Consider the following 18,447-nt stretch of genomic DNA (forward strand, 5'->3'; position numbering starts at 1 on the left):
GACCAGATTGCAGGTAGAGGGGCCAGGGCTGAAAGAGCAGGTGCCTCTGGGCTGAGGTGGTTTCGGCCACGAGGCTGTAAATCTTTCCATGACGGTAGGCAGGTCTTGGGACAGGAGGATGGACTGCATTCCGATGTGAGCGCCCCTGTCCCAGGGCGGGCAGCTCCCAGGCAGGTGCTGTCAGAACAGAGCGATCGCCCATAACAGCAGGATTCATGTTTCTTCTCATTGTCGCTGGTCCCCAATATTCTGTTTTTGCCCTTAACAGCTCTCAGGACAACGGTAAAGTCATCACGTGGGAAGCCAGGTTGGGGAAGCCAACCAGGGCTCAGGTGTCAGCGATGCCCACTGGGGACAGAGCCCCTTAGGTGGCCAGGGTGTCGGGCTGGGCGGGCCGGCACCACGGCAGGCAGGGCCGAGCCTCTGGGACAGGGTCGGGTGGGTTTTCCTCACTCATGTGACGCTAACTCCCCGTGGAGAGTTCGTGTGCAGGGAGCCGTTTTCCAGACAAGAGCCAGGAAAGCCCCAGGCTACAGCCAGTGTCCTGCAGAGCCTGGCACCGGCTGGGGACGACTCTGGGCTCCTCTCTGAGGGGTGAGGATGCCAGTCCCCTCTGCCCCGTGCGTCTACATGGGATGTACTGGTCCCCCGCCTACCTACACCCACAGGGCTGGGGCTCGGGCAGTGCTCCCCGACGCACACGCAGGTGGGCACAGAGCGCGGGGCACTGGGAGGAGGGTCTGTGTGCGAGTGCATTGCCTGGAGAGGCCTGGTGAGGCACGGGGAGACGGAGGGCACGGGGGTGAGGAGGCCACGGCCCAGGAGTGCCTGGAGCCCGGCAGCCGGGAGAGGCAGGATTCCTATCCTGGCCTTGGAGGGAGAGCCCCCCTTCCTGGCACTTGCGGAGGGAATTAACGCAGCTCCCAGCACCCGGACAACTGGAGAGGCTTTGTGAGCTCACCTCCCCCCAGCTCGCTGAGGTGACCCGAGGGGAGTCCCCCCTCCTTAGATCCCCAAGACCAGGACTAGCTTCCTGCCCCCCAACCAGTGGGGGGGGCGGCTCCCACGGGGATCGTGCGCCTTCATTAAACGGGGGGAAAGGCCTCCGAACCTGAAAACGCTCCTGTCTTTTCTGTCGTAGAGTCTGTCTCCTCCCCCGGCTCCGCCCCAGCCGGGCTGATCGCAAAGCCAGGTCATCACAGAAAGTCCGAGGCAGTAGGAACCCGGCCTCCCCCCGCAGTGCCCAGCCAGAGGCTCGGATGTGGGGTCACGCCTGGTGCCCCGGCCACCTTGACCTTATGCCCTGCAGGGCCCCGCAGTCGGGGGCCTCTGGATGGTGTCATGCCCGCCCCCCCAGCACCATAGGACAGACACACCTTGCTCAAGATGCGTTAGACACTCTCCCCGCAACCCCACGCAAGAAACGAAAGTTTCTAAAGAAACGACCGAAAACCCAGTCTCAGGTGCAGCATGGACACGAGGCCCCGCGCAGCCCCCGCCTGGGGACCAGGTTTTCCAACCCAGTTGTCATCTCCGGGGCTGAGCGGGGGGCTGACCACGTGCGAGGCCCCGGGGGCAGGAGGAGGCCCGGGTTCCAGGAGGGAGGCCGGTCACGCGGCCACAGGGTCGTGGGAGGTCGGCGGGGTGGAGCCGAGCTGGCGGGCGCCGTCCCGGGGGCAGGAGACCCGGGAGGAGGCGCCCCGGAGGCGGAGGGAACGCGGCCGGCCTCGCACCCTGGATTTGCATAGGGCTCCCGGGTCTTGCGCGACGCAGCCTCTGATTGGTCGTCTTCGACGGCGCCGAGGCGTATTGACTTGCGCCGAAACGGTCCAATCGCAGCCCGCCTTCCTCGTGGGGGGCGGGGCCAGTGGGCTCGGCCAATAGGCGGAGGCGTTGTTGGCGGCCACGGCGGCGCTATCAGAGGAGCAAGCGAAGCCACGGCCGCCGCCACTGCCGCAGGAGGCGTGAGGTGCGGACGCGCGTTCTCGGCCGGGTAACGGCGCGCTGGGGTGGCCGTGGGGCCGGGGGCCGGGGCCGGGGAGCAGGCTGGCCGCCCTCGGGAGGCCGCGGCGGCAGGGGCGGGGCCGGGGCGGCGGCGGCTCGCGGGCCCGCCGGGAGGCCGGGCGGCGGCGGCGGGCGGCGGACGTTCCTCTCCGCTCCGCCCGCCCCGGCGCGGCCCTGAAGGTCAGGAGGCGCTTTGTTCCCGCGCGGCGGCCCCGGGAAGGTTCACGTCGCGGGCCGGGCCCCGCCCGTGCCGCCCGAGCGAGCCGGGGCCGGGCGGGCTGGGCTCCCGGGGCGCGGAGCCGCCGACGGGCCTTTGTTTCCGGGACTGGCGCTGCCGGCGCCGAGCGGGCCCGGACCCCGGCGGCTCGGCTCCCGACGCCCGCGGGGCGGGGTGGGTGTGTTTACGAGGAGACACGACCGCGTGGCTGGCGCCGTGTGGGGCCCCCGCCCACGAAGGACTCGGGGTGCCGGCTGCGGGGCCGCTTCCCGCCACCGCGCACGTCCCGGGCGGGGAAGTCCCTGCCCTCGCTCCCTTCCCACCCGGCGGCCTCGCTTCGTGTCCGCGTGCCGGGTGCGCGGCCGGAGGGCCTGTCCGAGCCCGCGCGGCAGCCGCGGGGTCCCCTGCCGCCTCCCCGCTCCCGCCGCCAGCGCGCACCCCACACACGGGGGGCCCTTTCCCTGTGCAGGAGCCTCGCGTGAGGCGGGACCTGGACGTGCGGAGCCTGTGCCCCGAGTGCCTGCCTCCCGGCGCCCAGCTGCCCCTCCGGGACGGGCACCGGGGCGCCGTCGCCGCCGAGTCTCCGGTCGGGGCCCGGGAGCGGCACCTGGGCTCGGCCCCGCCGTCCGGCCTCCGCGGCGGGAGGGAAGTTTTCGCGTCGGATCCGCGCGCCGAGCCCCGCTGGCTCCGGTGGGTCGGCCGTGGCGCCGCTGATAACCCGGCGCGGCTCCTGGTCCCGCCGCGGACTGAGCTGGCGGGCGGCGGGGCAACGGCGGGTGCCCTGGGCCCCGGAAGGCAGGCGGGGGGCGCGCCCCGGCCGACCCGGGAGAGGAGCCCCAGGCAGGGAGCGGCTCTGCCGGCCGGGGACGCGGAACCTTGTTTCTTCCTTGCCGGCCGGTGCGAACAGAGTTGCAAAGCTCAGCCCCCTGGAGCGCCGGCCGGGAGGGGAGGCGTCGCCCCGCAGGTGGGTGCCCAGGGCCGGACCGGACTGGACCTCCCGGGTCTCGGGGCGCTTCCCGGGCGAGGAGAGCGCTTCCCTGAGGTGTGCGAGTCGGCGTGACTGTGGGCGCCGCAGGCCTTTCCCTGGTCCGGCCGGTGTCTGCATCGCAGCCCCTTTGAGAGCCAGTTATTTCACACAACACGCGGAATGTGGCCGGAGAAAGTCAGTGCTTTGCAGGAGCCGGCTTTGTCTTTGTGGTTCGACGGCCTCAGTAAACGGGGTTCTGAGGACACAGGCGTGGCTTGTGATGGGCCTTTGGGGTGATGGACTCCCGGGAGTGGGAGGAGGCTCTGTGCGGCGGCGGGTGGTTTGTGGTTGAAGGACCTGGAGTGGGGGGGGGTCCCCCTGGCCTGGGAGGGTTTGGGGGCCTCTCCTACCAGGAGCTGTCAGCTCGCCTCTTCCATTTCCCTTTCCAGCAGCAGGAGGGTGGCCTCGTGCACAGAGGCATGGTGGAGCTCGGGAGTGCTTGTTTCTTAGTTTTCCCTTTCCGTTGTTTGTGGGAAGCTTTCCAGTGTTTTAAAGCTGTTTTGGTGGCTCATGTGGGCCGAGGGCCTAACTGATTTGGTTTGTTTGGGGAGAGTCGGCTGTGGGCAGCTGAGGAACTCGAGGCAGGTGGAGGTTGCCGGTGAAGGGCCTGCTTGGCTGTGCCTGTGGTTTCTTGTTTGTTTGGCTCTTCATCCTTCCCAGGATGTCCTCCCATTGATGTTCAGAGCGAGTGGAAGGGGGGGAGAAACAGGAAGAAACATGGATGTGAGAGACACAGCGATTGGTCAGGCGCGGACTGAGCCCGCAAGGGAGGTGCGTGCCCCTGACAGTAACCAACCCGGGACCCTTCACTCCGCGGGCCAGCGCTCTACCCGCTGAGCCAACCAGCCAGGGCTTCTCTTGTTTTTAAAGGGAAATGTAGGTAGCATCGAAGTAGAAGACTGACACTAGGTAACTGCCGTCCTGCCAGCGGGGTGATGGTGGACGTAGGAGGCACTGATGTGGGATCACAGTGGGAAACGGTGCCCGTCGGAGCCCATGGCGTGGTCTCTCCTCGTGGACAGCAGTTGCCTGTCCGAGCTGCCACCGGAGATTTGTCCATGAGCACGTGGTCCTGGGAGACCCTTACCGATGGGCCGTGAAAACGGTGCTTTTACTGCTACAGAACATTCTAAGGAATAGTTTGTGCCCGACGGTGTGGCGGAGTGGGCATGCTGTCTGGTGCCAGGCACCTACCAGGTGGTGGGTTCCATCCCCAGGTGAGGCCCGTGCAGGAGGCAACCGACGATGTTTCTCTCTCACAGGGATGTTTCTCTCCCTCTCCAGTCGATAAAACTATCTCCTCCTGAGGATTAAAAAGATGGCGATTCTTTTTCCCATTTGATGCCCTCGGTTTTCCACCCCGTCCTCTTCAGAGAGCAGGGCTGCTTTCCCTTGTTTGCCATTGAATTCTAAATTTCAGGAGCCTTCAGTAACTGGAGAGGCAGTGCCTGCTTGTAGGCAGAAGACTATAGAAGATCGCTTAGTGATCTTTACCTTTGGCCGTAAGCACGTGCAGCCTTCAATTTCCTCTTGCAAGTAAGGCTGCTCTGTCCGCTGTTGTAACTAAGCGGCTTCAGTTTGGGTCTTTGGGACTGTTTTTTTTAAGATTTTTTTTTTCTTGAATTTTAGAGGGAGAAATATCTATGTGAGAGCGAAATGTCATTAGGCTGCCTCCTGCTCACCCCCTGCTGGGGATGAAGCCTCACAACCTGAGCCTGTGTATTTTATTTTTTTTATTGATTTTTTACAGAGAGGAGGGGAGAGGGATAGTTAGAAACATCGATGAGAGAGAAACATCGATCAGCTGCTTCCTGCACACTCCCTACTGGGGATGTGGCCACAACCAAGGTACATGCCCTTGGCCGGAATCGAACCTGGGACCCTTCAGTCTGCAGGCCGACGCTCCATCCACTGAGCCACACTGGTTATGGCTTGAGCATGTGTCTTGATGGGGAATCCAACCCCAACCTTTAGGTCCGGCCCCCTCCTCGCCAACCAACCGAGCCACACCAGCCAGGGCTGGACTTTTTATTTTTTTAAATAATATACTGTTCATTTTATTAATATCCTCAAAAAAGCCTGTTTAAAAACAAGGTGAGCCCAGCCTGCATGGTGCAGTGGTTGTGCGTCCTCCCATGCACCACAAGGTCCCAGGTTCGATTCCCAGTCAGGACACAGGCCTGGGTTACAGGCTTGATTCCCAGTGGGGGGCGTGCAGGAGGCAGCCGATCAATGATTCTCTCTCATTGTTAATGTTTCTCTCTCCCTTCCTCTCTCTCTAAAATCAATAAAAACGTTTAAAAAATAAGGTTGTTGTTTTTAAGATGAGATTTATGTTTGATAGTTTTGTGGCAGAAAGATCACCTTTACACTTTGAGTATTTATGTAGAAAGGTCATAAGCGTGCAGTTGTGTTCTGATTTGAAACATTTGTTTGCCCAGTTATCACCAAACAGCTCAGTGCTTCGCATCCCTCCATCAGTCAGTGAAGGGGACCTTCCCCTCCTGCGTTTCCATAGACGAGTTGGACGGTCTAGGGCAGGGGTCCTCAAACTACGGCCCGCGGGCCACATGCGGCCCCCCGAAAACATTTACCCGGCCCGCCGGGTGTTTTTGCCGCCGCTGCCTGTCCTGCTTAGCAGCCGACTTGTCCCGGGCCCGCAGTGCGCATGTGTGGAATGTCTGAGGGACAGGGAACTGGCCCCTGTTTAAAGGGGCCCCTGGTCTGGGGGCTTTTGAAAGTAGAGAGAAGGACTAGGGATTGGGGCTGTGAGGTGGAGAGGGCAAGCCTTACTGACGGTGACGGCTCTTGCAGTTCTGGCTGAAGAAAGACCTTCCAGTGTTTGCCTTGCTCAGCTATATGCTAATGACGTGCAGAGAACGGGGCAGAGGAGGAAACCGGAGCTAAGCAAGGAAGGCCACTGCCTTGAGTGAAATAGTGTTTTGGTTACAGAAAGGAAGTAGGTTTTTATTTTCTTCCTGAAAACAGGGCTTGGTCTCTAGCAAGTTTCTGAAAAAGACAGTCCACTCTTGCCGGGGGGGCAGCGCCATCGGGCAAGCGGACATGGCTTCCTGCATGTCCCAGGAACTGCCCTGGAGAAGCCAGGTGTTCGTGGTCCCTGAGCCTTGCTGCATCCAGGTGACGCAGGGCACTGTCACTCAGGAGCAGTGAACGCTTGGCCTGTGTCCTGCCCAGACCCGTGCTGGGCACAGGGGTGGCTGCACTGAGCGAGGAGACAGGCCCCTGCCCTCATGGAGCGTGTTTGTCAGTGGGAAGACAAACACCGTCGATTATCCGTTCTTTTCCTAAAACATCCTAAGAAGTAGTTTCAAACATACACAAAAGTAGTGATCTCTCCTATACCTAATATACAGCTGCGTTAATTAGTTGCCAGTCTTATTCATCTGTAAAAATATATGTGCTTTTTTATTATTTTTAAAAATTGTTTTAATGCCCTGGCTGGTTAGAGCATCAGCCCATGCACCGAAGGGTCTTGGGTTTGATTCTTGGTCTCAGATGAGGATTGAAGGTAGATATCTATAAATATAGATAGAGATAAGTATGTTTTTATTGATTTTAGGCAGAGAGAGAGAGATAGAAACTTCTGTTGATGAGAGAGAAATGTCGATTGGCTGCCTCTTGCATGCCCCCTACGGGGGATGGAACCCAAGACCCCGGCATGTGCCCTGACCACGGAATCGAACCTCTAGGTGCATGGGATTACGCTCAACCAACTGATCCCCACGGCTGGGCTATATGTGCTTTTCGAGGTGAAATCTGATAAATGCCTGAGGAAGGAAGGAAGTGTGTATATATTGAATTAGATTATCATCGTTACTTAGGATTGAAATCGGTTAGATTATAATTTCAGTCTGAATATGTTTAGGTCCTAGACACCTCTTTTTTGTTGTTGTTAATCCTCACCTGAGGATATTTTTCCTTTGATTTTTAAAGAGAGTGGAAGGGAAGGAGAGACGGAGAGAAACATCGATGTGAGAGAGAGACATCAATTGGTTGCCTACTGCACACGCCTTGACCCGGGATCCAACCCATAACAGATCATGCCCTTGACCGGAATGGAACTTGGGACCGACCCTTCAGTCCTCGGGCTGACGCTCTATCCACTGAGCCTGGCTAGGGCTCTTTTTTAAAAATTGCTAAGTGAAGGTTATGTTTAACAAGAACCTTTACCACTATATTTATTACTCACAATTCAGGTGTTCTTAAATATTTTCAGCTAAAAATTCTCACGAAAAGTGATTTTAAAGTTGGTCAGGGCTGCCACTTAGGGAAAACATTTTTTTTTTTAATAGACTCGCGTGGCGTGTGGGTTCGATCCGCCGCTTGCATCTACAGACACTTATGGCATGCAGTGGGTTAATCGTTCATTTACCTCATGAAAAGACATTGAGGATCTTTGACGTGATTAAGACATAATAAAGCTGTAAAAATTTTGGTATATTCCCCAGCTCAGGCCTTCTTTCTCTCACAGAGTGGCCCTATTTGAAACAATATTATTACTCTAGCTGTGCACTGGATGTTTTCAGTTTAAAATTAAGGGTTCAACATAATGCTGGATAATCTGCCACAAAAATGAAAAAAAATTCCCCTTGAAAAGTGTGTTCTTGTTTGAGGTAAAAGTGGGATTGAGAGTTGATAACTAGAAGCAAAGGGCTTACTGGTGCCACCATGAAGCGTGCGTGCGAGTCCACATTTAGAATATGAGCTCGTAGGGAGCCCGCATGCATGCCTGCATTCTTCTGAAACTTTAGATTCTTTTGCCTGTATCCCTTTCATCTTTTAACTGAGTTGCCCTTTAGAAGTAGGAAAATCTGATGAGCCTCGGGACTGTGTTTCATAAATTGACGTTCAACTTGGCATACTAAATTTTTGTTGTTAATCCTCTCCTGGGGATATTTTTTCCATTGCTTTTCATAGAGAACAGAAGGAAGGGACGGAAGAGGGGTGGGAGAAACATCATTGTGAGAGAGAATCATTGATTGCCTGTGTCCTCCTGCTGGAGATCAAGCCTTCAATCCTACCTTTTGCCCTGGTGGGGAATCGAACCATGATCTCCTGGTTCATAGGTGGATACTCAACCACTGAGCCGCACCGGCCAGGCAGTAGTAACTTTAAAAATCATCCTTAAGCCCTGGCCGATTTGGCTCAGTGGATAGAGAAAGCGTTGGCCCCTGCGAACCGAGGGTCCTGGGTTCGATTCCCGTCAAGGGCACATGCCTGGGTCACAGGCTCAATCCCCACTAGGGGGCGTGCAGGAGGCGGCCGAACCATGATTCTCTCTTATCGATGATGTTTCTATCTCCCTCCCTCCCTCTCCCTCTCTGAAATCAATAAAAATATATTTTAAAAAATCATTCTTAAGTTAGAGTTTGAAAGATAAATGTACGAGCATCGATCTATGAACCAGAAGGTCAGGGTTTGATTCCTGGTCAGGGCACATGCCGGGGTTGCAGGCTCTATCCCCAGTGTAAGCTGTTCAGGAGGTAGCCAGTCAGTGATTGTTATTCATCATTGATGTTTCTATCTCTCCCTCTCCCTCTCTGAAATTAAAAAAATGTGTGTGTATAAATATATAATATATATATATAATATATGTGTATTATTTTAAAGACAGTGTTCATGCCAGTAAATGCTTTGAATTGCTCTAAAGTAGTTGGCCTATCACAATATATATATTCCTGTTGCTAAAACTTACAGAGACAAGGCAAATTAGAATTGTTTTTATTCTGAAGTCTGGTCATTTTAGTACCAACAAGAGAAATGTTTTGTGAGTAAAGTGTGCACACACTGAAACGTACAGATCCTAAGTGTAGGATTTGATGGGCTGTGAGAAGTGTGTGCACCTGGGTGACAGTACCCCATTCGAGGTTTTGGGCATTTTCATCACCCCAGAAAGTTCCCTCCTGGGTCCCCCCACCCTTCCGCCCCAGTAAGTAGTTCGCATCCGTATAGACAATACTAGTAAAAGGGTGCGTTTGACACATTTTTTTGTTTGTAGTTGTTTAGTGATGTTAATTGTTACAACTCTTCTTTAATTTGTAGGAGATAAAAACATTCAGATGGCAGATAACAGGTAAGCCAAGATGAACTTTGTTGATTGGCGTTCACATTTTAGGTGATGAGCAACAGGCAAGCCTTCGCGTTTGTGTGGCTACGTACAGAGCACTGTGGGCGCTGTGTCCTCCCGGCTGGGGAAGGTGGCTTTTCTTGCTCAGCAGCCATCCAGGCCACGGGTCCTTGTTGGTTGGGTGGTGGGTTCGGTCTCAGAGCAGCGGGATTATGTGAAGTTGTAGAGCTGAGAATTCAGAAGCTTTGATGAGGGTTGGAAATTAGAACTGTTGGGGGTGGCATGTGGGGGGCCCAGGATGATGGTGGGGTTATTTTATTAAGTGGGAGGGTGTTTTAATAACTAAGTCTCTGGTATGCACCACGTGTGTCTGTGGTTCTCTTCCACCAAATTTGAAGTCACTGTTGACACCTCTTAACGGTTACATAAGATGGCCTGTGCTACTCACCTTAGGAGCTTTCTTTACAGTAACACCTTCTTATTTTCGACACGCCGCTCCAGCTTTTCAGACGGGGCTCCTTCAGACTCCTTGGAAGCTGCTAAAGATGCAAGTGCAACAGGTCAGTGCGCTGGGGGAGGCGCGCACCTGGAGGGCTGGCGTGCAGAGCGGCCTCCACACTGGGTCTGCGCAGCGGCAGGAAGAGCGGCTGCTCTGACCACAAAGGGCTCCTCCTCAGGCTTCAGGGGAACGTGGCGCGATGAGATGAAAATCAGCACAGCGTCCAAGAGACGCTTCACAGGAAACTCAGACGTCGCTGGCGTCAGCGTCGGTTAACAAACGACCAGCCTCTCTCATCCGCGCCTTCTCTTCCGATTGTGCTGAAGCAGATCCCAGATGCCCATTTCCCCATGAATTCATGGGTGTGTTTCCCCTTCTACTTCAGAAAGGCCCCCTGAACTTCTTGAAAACAAGTTGTGGACATACTGGCTCAAAGAGTCGCTAAGACAATCTAGTGTAAATTCCCTAGAAACTGGGAGGAATCCTCATCACCACCCCAAGAAGTATAACATGAATACGATGCCGTGTGCAGTCGTGTGTGTAGCTCCCCTTCCCGCATTCTTCACGGCCGTGCTCCCCGGGACTAGCCCGTGGGAAGCGAGTGTGCTGCCTGGTGTTCTGTCCTTTGCTGGGGAGCCCCACCCCTCGCCCTTGGCGCAGCGACACGGTGCCCAGTGTCTTGTGGATGCCACGCCCTGGGTGCTCTGCTCTTCCCTCCTGAGATTCAGGGGCAGCAGTTTGGCTGCCACGGGGGCGACCTTGTGCAGCGGGAAGCGCAGCTGGGCCCATGGCGGGGGCTGGCGTTGGTGACTTGGTTAAGGCAGCGTCTGCCAGACCTCCATCCCGAGGGCCCTTTCCTTATCCACTGTGCTGGCCCCTGTGGGTCCCTGTTCTCCAGGAGGCGCTCACCTGGTGTCCGCACCGCGGTGATCCTGGCTGCACCAGTAACGACCCCGGGCTGCAAAGGTGTTTCCTAATTCTGACCGTCCTGCCACAGACCACAGCTCTGACCCCCCCCCCCCCCCGGGTTACCATAGAGACGTGGGTTACCTGCTGGTCGGTGCCTTACCAGTTGCCATCATTACTCTTGTTGGTGCAGGATTTGTTCCACTTGATGAGCGGAGTCCCTTCAGGCTGGCTGTGTCCCCATCACTTCCAGGGCTTTTCTTGAGCTTTGGGGCATAAATCCTGTTCCATTTTCCTTTGAACTTTCCTTGCCCCGACTTGGCTCTGTCCGTTACCCAAGGGGCTCTGTTTTTATTAGCGGGGAGAGTGAAACCCCCAGGTGCAGGTACTAGTGTCATTGTGTCTAGGCCTCGCAGCAGCCAGAGCCAGAGAAGGTGCGTGCACATAGCGTAGGGTTGTGTGTAGACACAGTTGCATGCGTTCAACACAGCGCTTCCTGGCAGTGGTTGCTTGTAGTTAAACTGAGGGCCTGCTTGGTGCGTTCTGCTTGCCCACGCACGTTCTTACAAAGGCTGGAGAACTCCCAGGTGCGACGACCTTTGAGTCTGGCTGTCTGCACAGTGGCAGGAAGAGGGGATTGGCTCAGCAAACTTGAGCCTGTGCCGTGGCCTAAGTGGCCCACGCCATGGTCACAGTGCAGCATGGTGACACCCCTCCTGCTGTCTGGAGTGTGCGCTGTGAGGGCCGTGTGACCTGCGAGGAGCTGGTGAGGACACAGCGGTGCAGGGGGTGGGTGTGCGCAGGAGGATGGTGCCGGTGAAGGACCAGAGGACACCTGGGAAGTCTGGCCACAGGGAACTGACTGGTGAGGCCGGGCTTCCCGGGCTGTGTGCTGGACACACCTGGGCACTGATTCACTCTGAGGAGCTGTCCGCTTACCCCTGTCCTCGGCTTCTGGGCCCCACGGGGGACTTGGGGAGTGAAGGCAGGGTGACCGGAAGTGACGTCCTCACTTGGGAGGTTTGGAGCTTAAACAGCCAAGATGAGACCCGGAAATCTCTCGGTAGCCTCCTGCGGGCCTTAACCGCCCACTTAGGTGGTGCGCATAAATACCCACTGCCTTGAGCGTGCACCGGAATGTTGTCACAGCGTGTTTTAGCTGCCACTGGCCACGCTTAGAAATTAGAGTGGACGAGCAGGCTGAGTGGGTTTGTGTTGGTGGCTGACTTGGCTGGGCTGTGGTGGGCAGATGGTGAATTGTTTGGCCCTGTTTTCAACTTGTAGAGAAGCTCACCGATCAGGTGATGCAGAACCCTCAGGTTCTGGCAGCCTTGCAGGAGCGGCTCGACAGTGTCTCCCACACTCCTTCCAGCTACATCGAGACGTAAGTATGCTGTGGGCGAGGCGCGGTCCAACTTCCAGGAATGAGGGAGAAGGAAAACCACTTTCCTGTTCCTTAGAATAGGAATGGTGCTTCCATCAGCCGGGAGTGCTGGCTCGGGCGCAGGGTCTGCAGAGGGACTCAGACCTGGAGAAAGAACGCAGCAGGTGGGCGCTCTGGTCGCTGGCCCAGAGGCCATTCTGTGGCCATGGGAGACTGAGTCGAGCAGCACAGGGAAGGAGTTGGCAGGGAACGGGTGCAGGTGAGGGCGGGACGCTGTCTCTTCTGGTGGCTGTCAGCTGTGAGCCGTTCCTCCCTGACTGACCTCCAGTGCCTGCAACACCACCAACGGCTCTTTCGGGAGAGGCTGTGTCCTGGGGCTGCCCAGTGAGGGCTCCTTGGGCAGCTCTCCCTTCCGGCTGGGCTGTCTTCCTGTTTGAGGAAGGGCCGCTGCTGGGCTCCTGCCTGGCAGCCAGACCGGGGCTTGGTCTTAGACGCGCCCCCCCACCCCCCCACGGTTCCCAGTGCAGGGCTCAGCGTGTTCCAGGCTGTGAGGGAGGGGAGTGGCCCTTGGGTCTGCTTTGCCCAGACAGCAGGCTCTCGGGAGCTGCTGGGAGGCACCTGCAGGCTGTCGGTGGCTGCAGTGCAGCGGGCAGCAGTGGGAGAGTCGTGGCAGTGCTTTCCAGTTCTCGGGCTTAGAGCGGGGGACAGACACGCTGCACGTCAGGTGCCTGTTGTGGGGAGACGGTCGCTATGTCACTGACTCCGGATGGCCAGGGGACAGCAGGGACCAGTTTGCTTAGAACCTTTTGTTGTTCTTACTGCATGAGGAAGACTTCAGAAGTTAGAAAGTGATTTCAAAATGTGTACCTCGTGCAGGGAAGCAGTACAGATTGCAGTGTGTGTCACCTCTTGTGAAACTTTCTCTGCTGCCTGTGTCCACCTCCCCCACTCGTTCTAGGAGGGTGACGGGGGTCTGGAAAGGCCCTTCACACTGAGGTGGCCTGGGTCTGGCTTACCCAGCACAGGGGACTTTGGTGAGCCACAGCCGCCATGGCAGGAGTTCTTTTTAATTTACGTTCTTTTGGACGTTTAATGAGACTGGACGGCCCTAGCTGGTGTGGCTCAGTTGGTTGGGTGTTGTCCCATGCACCCAAAGGTTGCTTCTTCGAAACCCGGTCAGGGCACAGGCCCAGGTTGTGAGCTTAATCCCTGGTGGTGGACATGGAGGAGGCAGCTGATGGATGTTCTGCTCTCACATCAATGTTGCTCTTCTCTTCCTCTCCTTTCCTCTCCGTCTAAAAATCAATGAAAATGTTTTAAAAATTAATGAGATTGGAGGTTTCTTCTGTGTTCGATTATTTTTATTTTGTGAATTATTTCCTCGGCTTCCTTCACACTGTTTCCCCCCTGTTGGGATGTGTGCCCTTTTCTTTTTTAAATATATTTTTATTGATTTCAGAGAGGAAGGGAGGGAGAGACATCAGTGGTGAGAGAGAATCATGGATCGGCTGCCTCCTGCACGCCCTCCACTAGAGATGGAGCCCGCAACCCGGGCCTGTGCCCTGACCGGGATTGAACCGTGATGATCTGGTCCATAGGCGACGCTCAACCACTGAGCCCCGCCGGTCGGGCCTTTTCTTAATGATTTTATCTTTTTCATAGTAAGGATGTTAATTCTGTGTTAACCTAAATTTATTTTAATAAAACAGAAAAGCATGCCACTGAGATGTTGCAAGCATGTGACAGTTTTCTTCTCTGCTTTCTCTCTAGTTTACCTAAAGCCGTGAAAAGAAGAATCAACGCATTGAAACAACTCCAGGTGAAGTGCGCTCACATAGAAGCCAAGTTCTACGAAGAGGTCCATGACCTGGAGAGGAAGTACGCGGCGCTGTACCAGCCTCTCTTTGACAAGGTGGGAGCATCTCCTCTGATTCGCGCGTCTCAGACCGTTGAGGCCGAGCACCCACATTGCCCAGTAAATCACCCCGAGCTGTTCTTTAAGTCCTAGACCGAAGCTTAGAGTAAGTGATAGGAGCGTCCAGGTTTCAGTCTTCTCACGGCCATTGTTTGGAAACTCACGGCCTTAACTCCTGCCTTTCCGAATGACATGACTCTAAGAAGGTCTCGCTCTCACTTAGAGAAGGGAGTTCGTCACTGGTGACGTTGAGCCGACAGATGCGGAATCCGAGTGGCACAGCGAGAATGAAGAGGAGGACAAACTGGCCGTAAGTTGTTCTCTTTCGCACTGTGACACACAAGAAACGTCTCTTAATGGTCTTAATGCGCAACATGACTTTACAAAGAAAAGCGCTCCTGGCAGGAGGTGCTGTTCCACCCTGAGGTCAGGTGTTGGTTTCTTATGGCTGAATACTGAGCAGCCGTGGGCCTGGCATCTGACGGTGCCGTCAGCTCATGCAGTGGAGCAGGCACCGTCCCCCGCGTCGCTCAGTGACCCAGAGCAGCTCTGCACTGTCTGCAGGGAGATAGCAGATCCGATGAGCAGAGGTCGTTAGCCTCAGTGACGGGCGCAGCCAGGCGTGCTGTGGTCACCAGCAGACGGGGTGGTGAGGAGGTGGCCAGAGCGCCTCGCCACGTGACCACGAGATCAGTGGGCTACGGGTACTTTCAGTGACGGGCCCTGTCCGTCACCTGCTCTCAGCCTCTTACCTGACGGCCCATTCCAGTGCCATAGGTTCACTCTGCCAGCCGGATCTTGTGTTTGGGAGACAAGTAGCTTCAATCTGTAAAATTCACTTTTATGGGCATTTGTGAAGAATATGCTAGTTTTGGTAGCGATGTGTTTTGATCTAAAAACACGCAGAACCTGGCCTGGTCGTAGCTGTGGCTGCGGGTCAGTATCCTTGTGAATCAGATCCTTTTTGCTCAAGAAAAACCTGTCTCCGCTCGTTTCCTCGTAAGGTCCCAGTGGCACCGCACTCCCACCTTCCCGCGGCCCTGACCTACACGGGCACCTAGCCTTTCTGGTCCCCGCCCTCGTGTGGGCACAGTGCCTCTGGCTGAGGCGGCAGGTAGAGCGTCTCCCTGGCCTTGGACGGACAAAGTGGTTGGCAGTTCTGGTGGCGGAAGCCACGGGAGTTGCGTGTGGTAGTGGGTGATCACCCCCAGGTGGGGGCCTCGTGGAGCCAGCACTGCGCAGCCTTGCCCGGTATGTGGCCTTTGACCCCTCTGGAGCTTTTCCGCCGATTTAAATGGTTTGGTGGAATTACGCCTGGACGGAGTGCCTTGAACGCTTTGTCCCGGAAACCTTTCCATGGTGACCTGCTCGGCAGTCTTGGGTCTTGGAATGTAGGGTCAGAGGACCAGGGTTTGTGACGGCAGTTGGTGCGGGATTCTGGAATGATGGTCTGCGTCGAGCGTGGAGGATTTGTTGACTTGTTGCTTGGTGGTAACTGTCCTGTTCTGCGTTGTTACTTTGTAGGGAGACATGAAAAGCAAAGTCGTCATCGCAGAGAAAGAAGCCGAGGCAGCAGAGGAGCCCGCCCCCCGAGGGATCCCCGAGTTCTGGTTCACCATCTTCAGAAACGTGGACATGCTGAGCGAGCTGGTCCAGGTGAGCACGCTCCATCCTGGTCTTACGACTGCGTGTGAGCTCCTCGGGGGTTCACTGTAGGGGAAAGGCACTCCTGGGAGCCCCACTCTGGAGAAGTCGTGGCCTCACAGGAAGGTTATTCCTGGTGGGGACCCCAGTCACACCTACTGCAGCTGGAGTGGGAAGCCTGCAGCCTGAGCCAGAGCCCTGGGTCAGTTCACCTCCTGGGAAAGCGCTGCTGCCTCACCCAGAAAGCCTGTCAGCAGGTTCCAGACGCCTTTCCTTTTTTTTTTGGTCTTTGTTTTGTTTTTTAATTTATTGATTTCAGAGAGGAAGAAGGGAGGGAGGGAGGGAGAAAGAGAGAGAGAGAGAGAAGTAGAAACATGAGTTTGTTCCACTTACTTACGCATTTATTGATTGCCCTGTGTGTGTGCCCTGATTGGAGATCGAACCTGCAACCTTGGCGTATCGACCCTAATCACCCGGCTAGGGCAACCCTTCTCCATGTCACTGATGTGGACAGGCGGGAAGTGAGGGGTGAGAATGTGTGCGTGTGTGTGTGTGTGCATGTGTACACACACTTGCACTGACACATACTTATTACACTTCTCCGTTGGTGGGTGTTTGAACTATGAAACAGGCCTATTGTGCAGTCTCCGTGGGCCGAGACTCAGGACAGGATGTGAGGAGTCCATTTCCTGCTCCCCTTCAACTGACAGGGCCGCGTCTGAGATACGCGGCTTGCGACAGCGTGTTTTCCTGTCTCAGCCTCCTTTTCATGCACAAGTTCAAGTCGGGGTTTAAGAAAACCAGACCATGCCACACGTCAGAAATTCATTGGGAAAATTGAAGGCTCTATGGCAGACCTCACCCAGACTGCTTTTTAGAATCACCTGGGCAACTTCTTGTTTTTTCCCCAATACATTTTTGATTTTGGAGAGGAAGGGAGAGGGAGAGAGAGAGAGAAACATCAATGATGAGAGAGAATCATTGACCGGCTGCCTCCTGCATGCCCCCCACTGGGGATGGAGCCCACAACCCGGGAATTGTGCCCTGACCGGGAATTAAACCGCAACCCCCTGGTTCATAGGTTGACACTCAACCAATGAGCCACGCCAGCCAGGCACCTGGGCAACTTTTAAAACTCAATAGCAAAGAAAAACAAAACAAAAACAACTCAATAGCAGCCTCAGTGCCTCTGCTTCTCCACGTCCCTGACAGTCCCAGGTGTGGGTAGAAGTTCCCGGATTCTGGGGTGCCCAGGGTGGGAAGTCGCCACGGAGCAGAGCCGGTTAGCTCTCTCAGACCTCGGCAGCTGTGCCCATCCCGGGGCATGCAGGGCCCGATTTCTCAGGTCTGGGTGGGGCACGCTGTGTGTGTGGCAGGCTTGTCATGATGGGGCTTTTGGTGCCAGTAGGTGACTTGCTTGGTGACCTGGCTGTTGGTGCTGGGTAGCCGTCCAGGGATGGCGTGGCTGCTACTTGCACGCATTTCCTGGTGTTGAGGGCAGTAGCTGAGGCCTACTTCAGTGAGGTGTCTCCTTCGTTCTCCCAGCACCTCTGTATCATGGCCTGCTTCGGTGTGTAGGCCGCAGAGCGTCTTAAAGCTGTGGGAAGACAGGCTGGCATCTCCAGAGTGTTTCCTAGCGGAGGGAGCAGTGAGAGGTCGTTGGCACTGACCTGACAGCGTCGGGCCGGAGAGGCCATTCGGGTCAGATGTTAATTCCTGAAGATGGACTCGACTGAGTGCTTGGTGCTCTGCGTGGGGTGGCAGAGCGGATGCTGCAGGAGAGTTTAGACCAGTGATGGCGAACCTATGACACGTGTCAGGGGTGACACGCGAACTCATTTTTTGGGTTGATTTTTCTTTGTTAAATGGCATTTAAATATATGAAATAAATATCAAAAATATAAGTCTTTGTTTTACTATGGTTGCAAATATCAAGAAATGTCTATATGTGACACGGCACCAGAATTAAGTTAGGGTTTTTCAAAATGCTGACACGCCGAGCTCAAAAGGTTCGCCATCACTGGTTTAGACGCAGTGGTTCTCAACCTTCTGGCCTTTAAATACAGTTCCTCATGTTGTGACCCAGCCATAAAATTATTTTCGTGGCTACTTCATAACTGTCATGTTGCTATTGTTATGAATCGTCATGTAAATATCTGATATGCAGGATGGTCTTAGGCGACCCCTGTGAAAGGGTCGTTCGACCGCCAAAGGGGTCGCGACCCACAGGTTGAGAACCACTGGTTTAGAGGGTCCGGACAGCAGCTTCCACTCAGCCCCCCGTGGTGCCCAGGGCCTAGCTTATGGGCCCCTAGTTCTGAGCCTGTCATCAGGACGTTGGGCTCCGCTGGGACCACGGAGTTCCTGTCCTCGAGGCCTGGGAGGAGCATGGTGTTATTTCCAGGACTTGGGACGTAGCAGAGGGCACTGCGGGTTGAGGGAGGAGTGGGACGGTCCCACATGAGGGCATCTCGCTGGGCAGCATACCGGTGGTGACGTTCTCCTTGGCATTTAGCACGAGGCAGGGCACACCAGTGACGTGCAGTCTGGGCCAGGTGTCCTCTGGAGGCGGGATCTGACATCTCGGACTGCGGTCCCTTTTTGTCTAGAGACTTGGTATGTGCCTGTGTTGCTGGTTTTTTGTAGTTGTTCTATGTTAAAAGAATTTAAAATTAGGAACTTGATGTTTATCAGGCTCAATTCTTAGAACTCAGTGGAACCTCAAGAAATCTTTTAGTTCATTCCCCAGACTTCAGGGGCAAA

The 18,447-nt window shown here is 55.6% G+C and overlaps 2 protein-coding genes across 4 annotated transcripts in view; one reads left to right on the top strand and one right to left on the bottom strand.

The window, feature by feature from the left end:
- DHCR7 (7-dehydrocholesterol reductase) overlaps positions 1–18,447 on the bottom strand; it is a 205,507-nt gene that overhangs the window by 184,176 nt on the left and 2,884 nt on the right. The gene's annotated exons all lie outside the window — the stretch shown is intronic.
- NAP1L4 (nucleosome assembly protein 1 like 4) overlaps positions 1,875–18,447 on the top strand; it is a 34,405-nt gene continuing 17,832 nt past the window's right edge. Inside the window, exons 1-7 of one of the 3 annotated variants that reach the window (XM_059710749.1) lie at positions 1,875–1,969; positions 9,312–9,342; positions 9,838–9,896; positions 12,026–12,125; positions 13,896–14,037; positions 14,264–14,350; positions 15,565–15,696. In XM_059710749.1, coding sequence (XP_059566732.1) covers positions 9,329–9,342; positions 9,838–9,896; positions 12,026–12,125; positions 13,896–14,037; positions 14,264–14,350; positions 15,565–15,696 — 534 coding nt within the window. In that variant the 5' untranslated portion in view covers positions 1,875–1,969; positions 9,312–9,328. Of the gene's footprint in view, positions 1,994–9,311; positions 9,343–9,837; positions 9,897–12,025; positions 12,126–13,895; positions 14,038–14,263; positions 14,351–15,564; positions 15,697–18,447 lie in introns of all 3 variants that reach the window. The other 2 variants (XM_059710747.1, XM_059710748.1) reach the window with 2 other exon arrangements.

Source organism: Myotis daubentonii, chromosome 9 (assembly GCF_963259705.1).
Source record: "Myotis daubentonii chromosome 9, mMyoDau2.1, whole genome shotgun sequence".
Lineage (NCBI taxonomy): Eukaryota > Metazoa > Chordata > Mammalia > Chiroptera > Vespertilionidae > Myotis > Myotis daubentonii.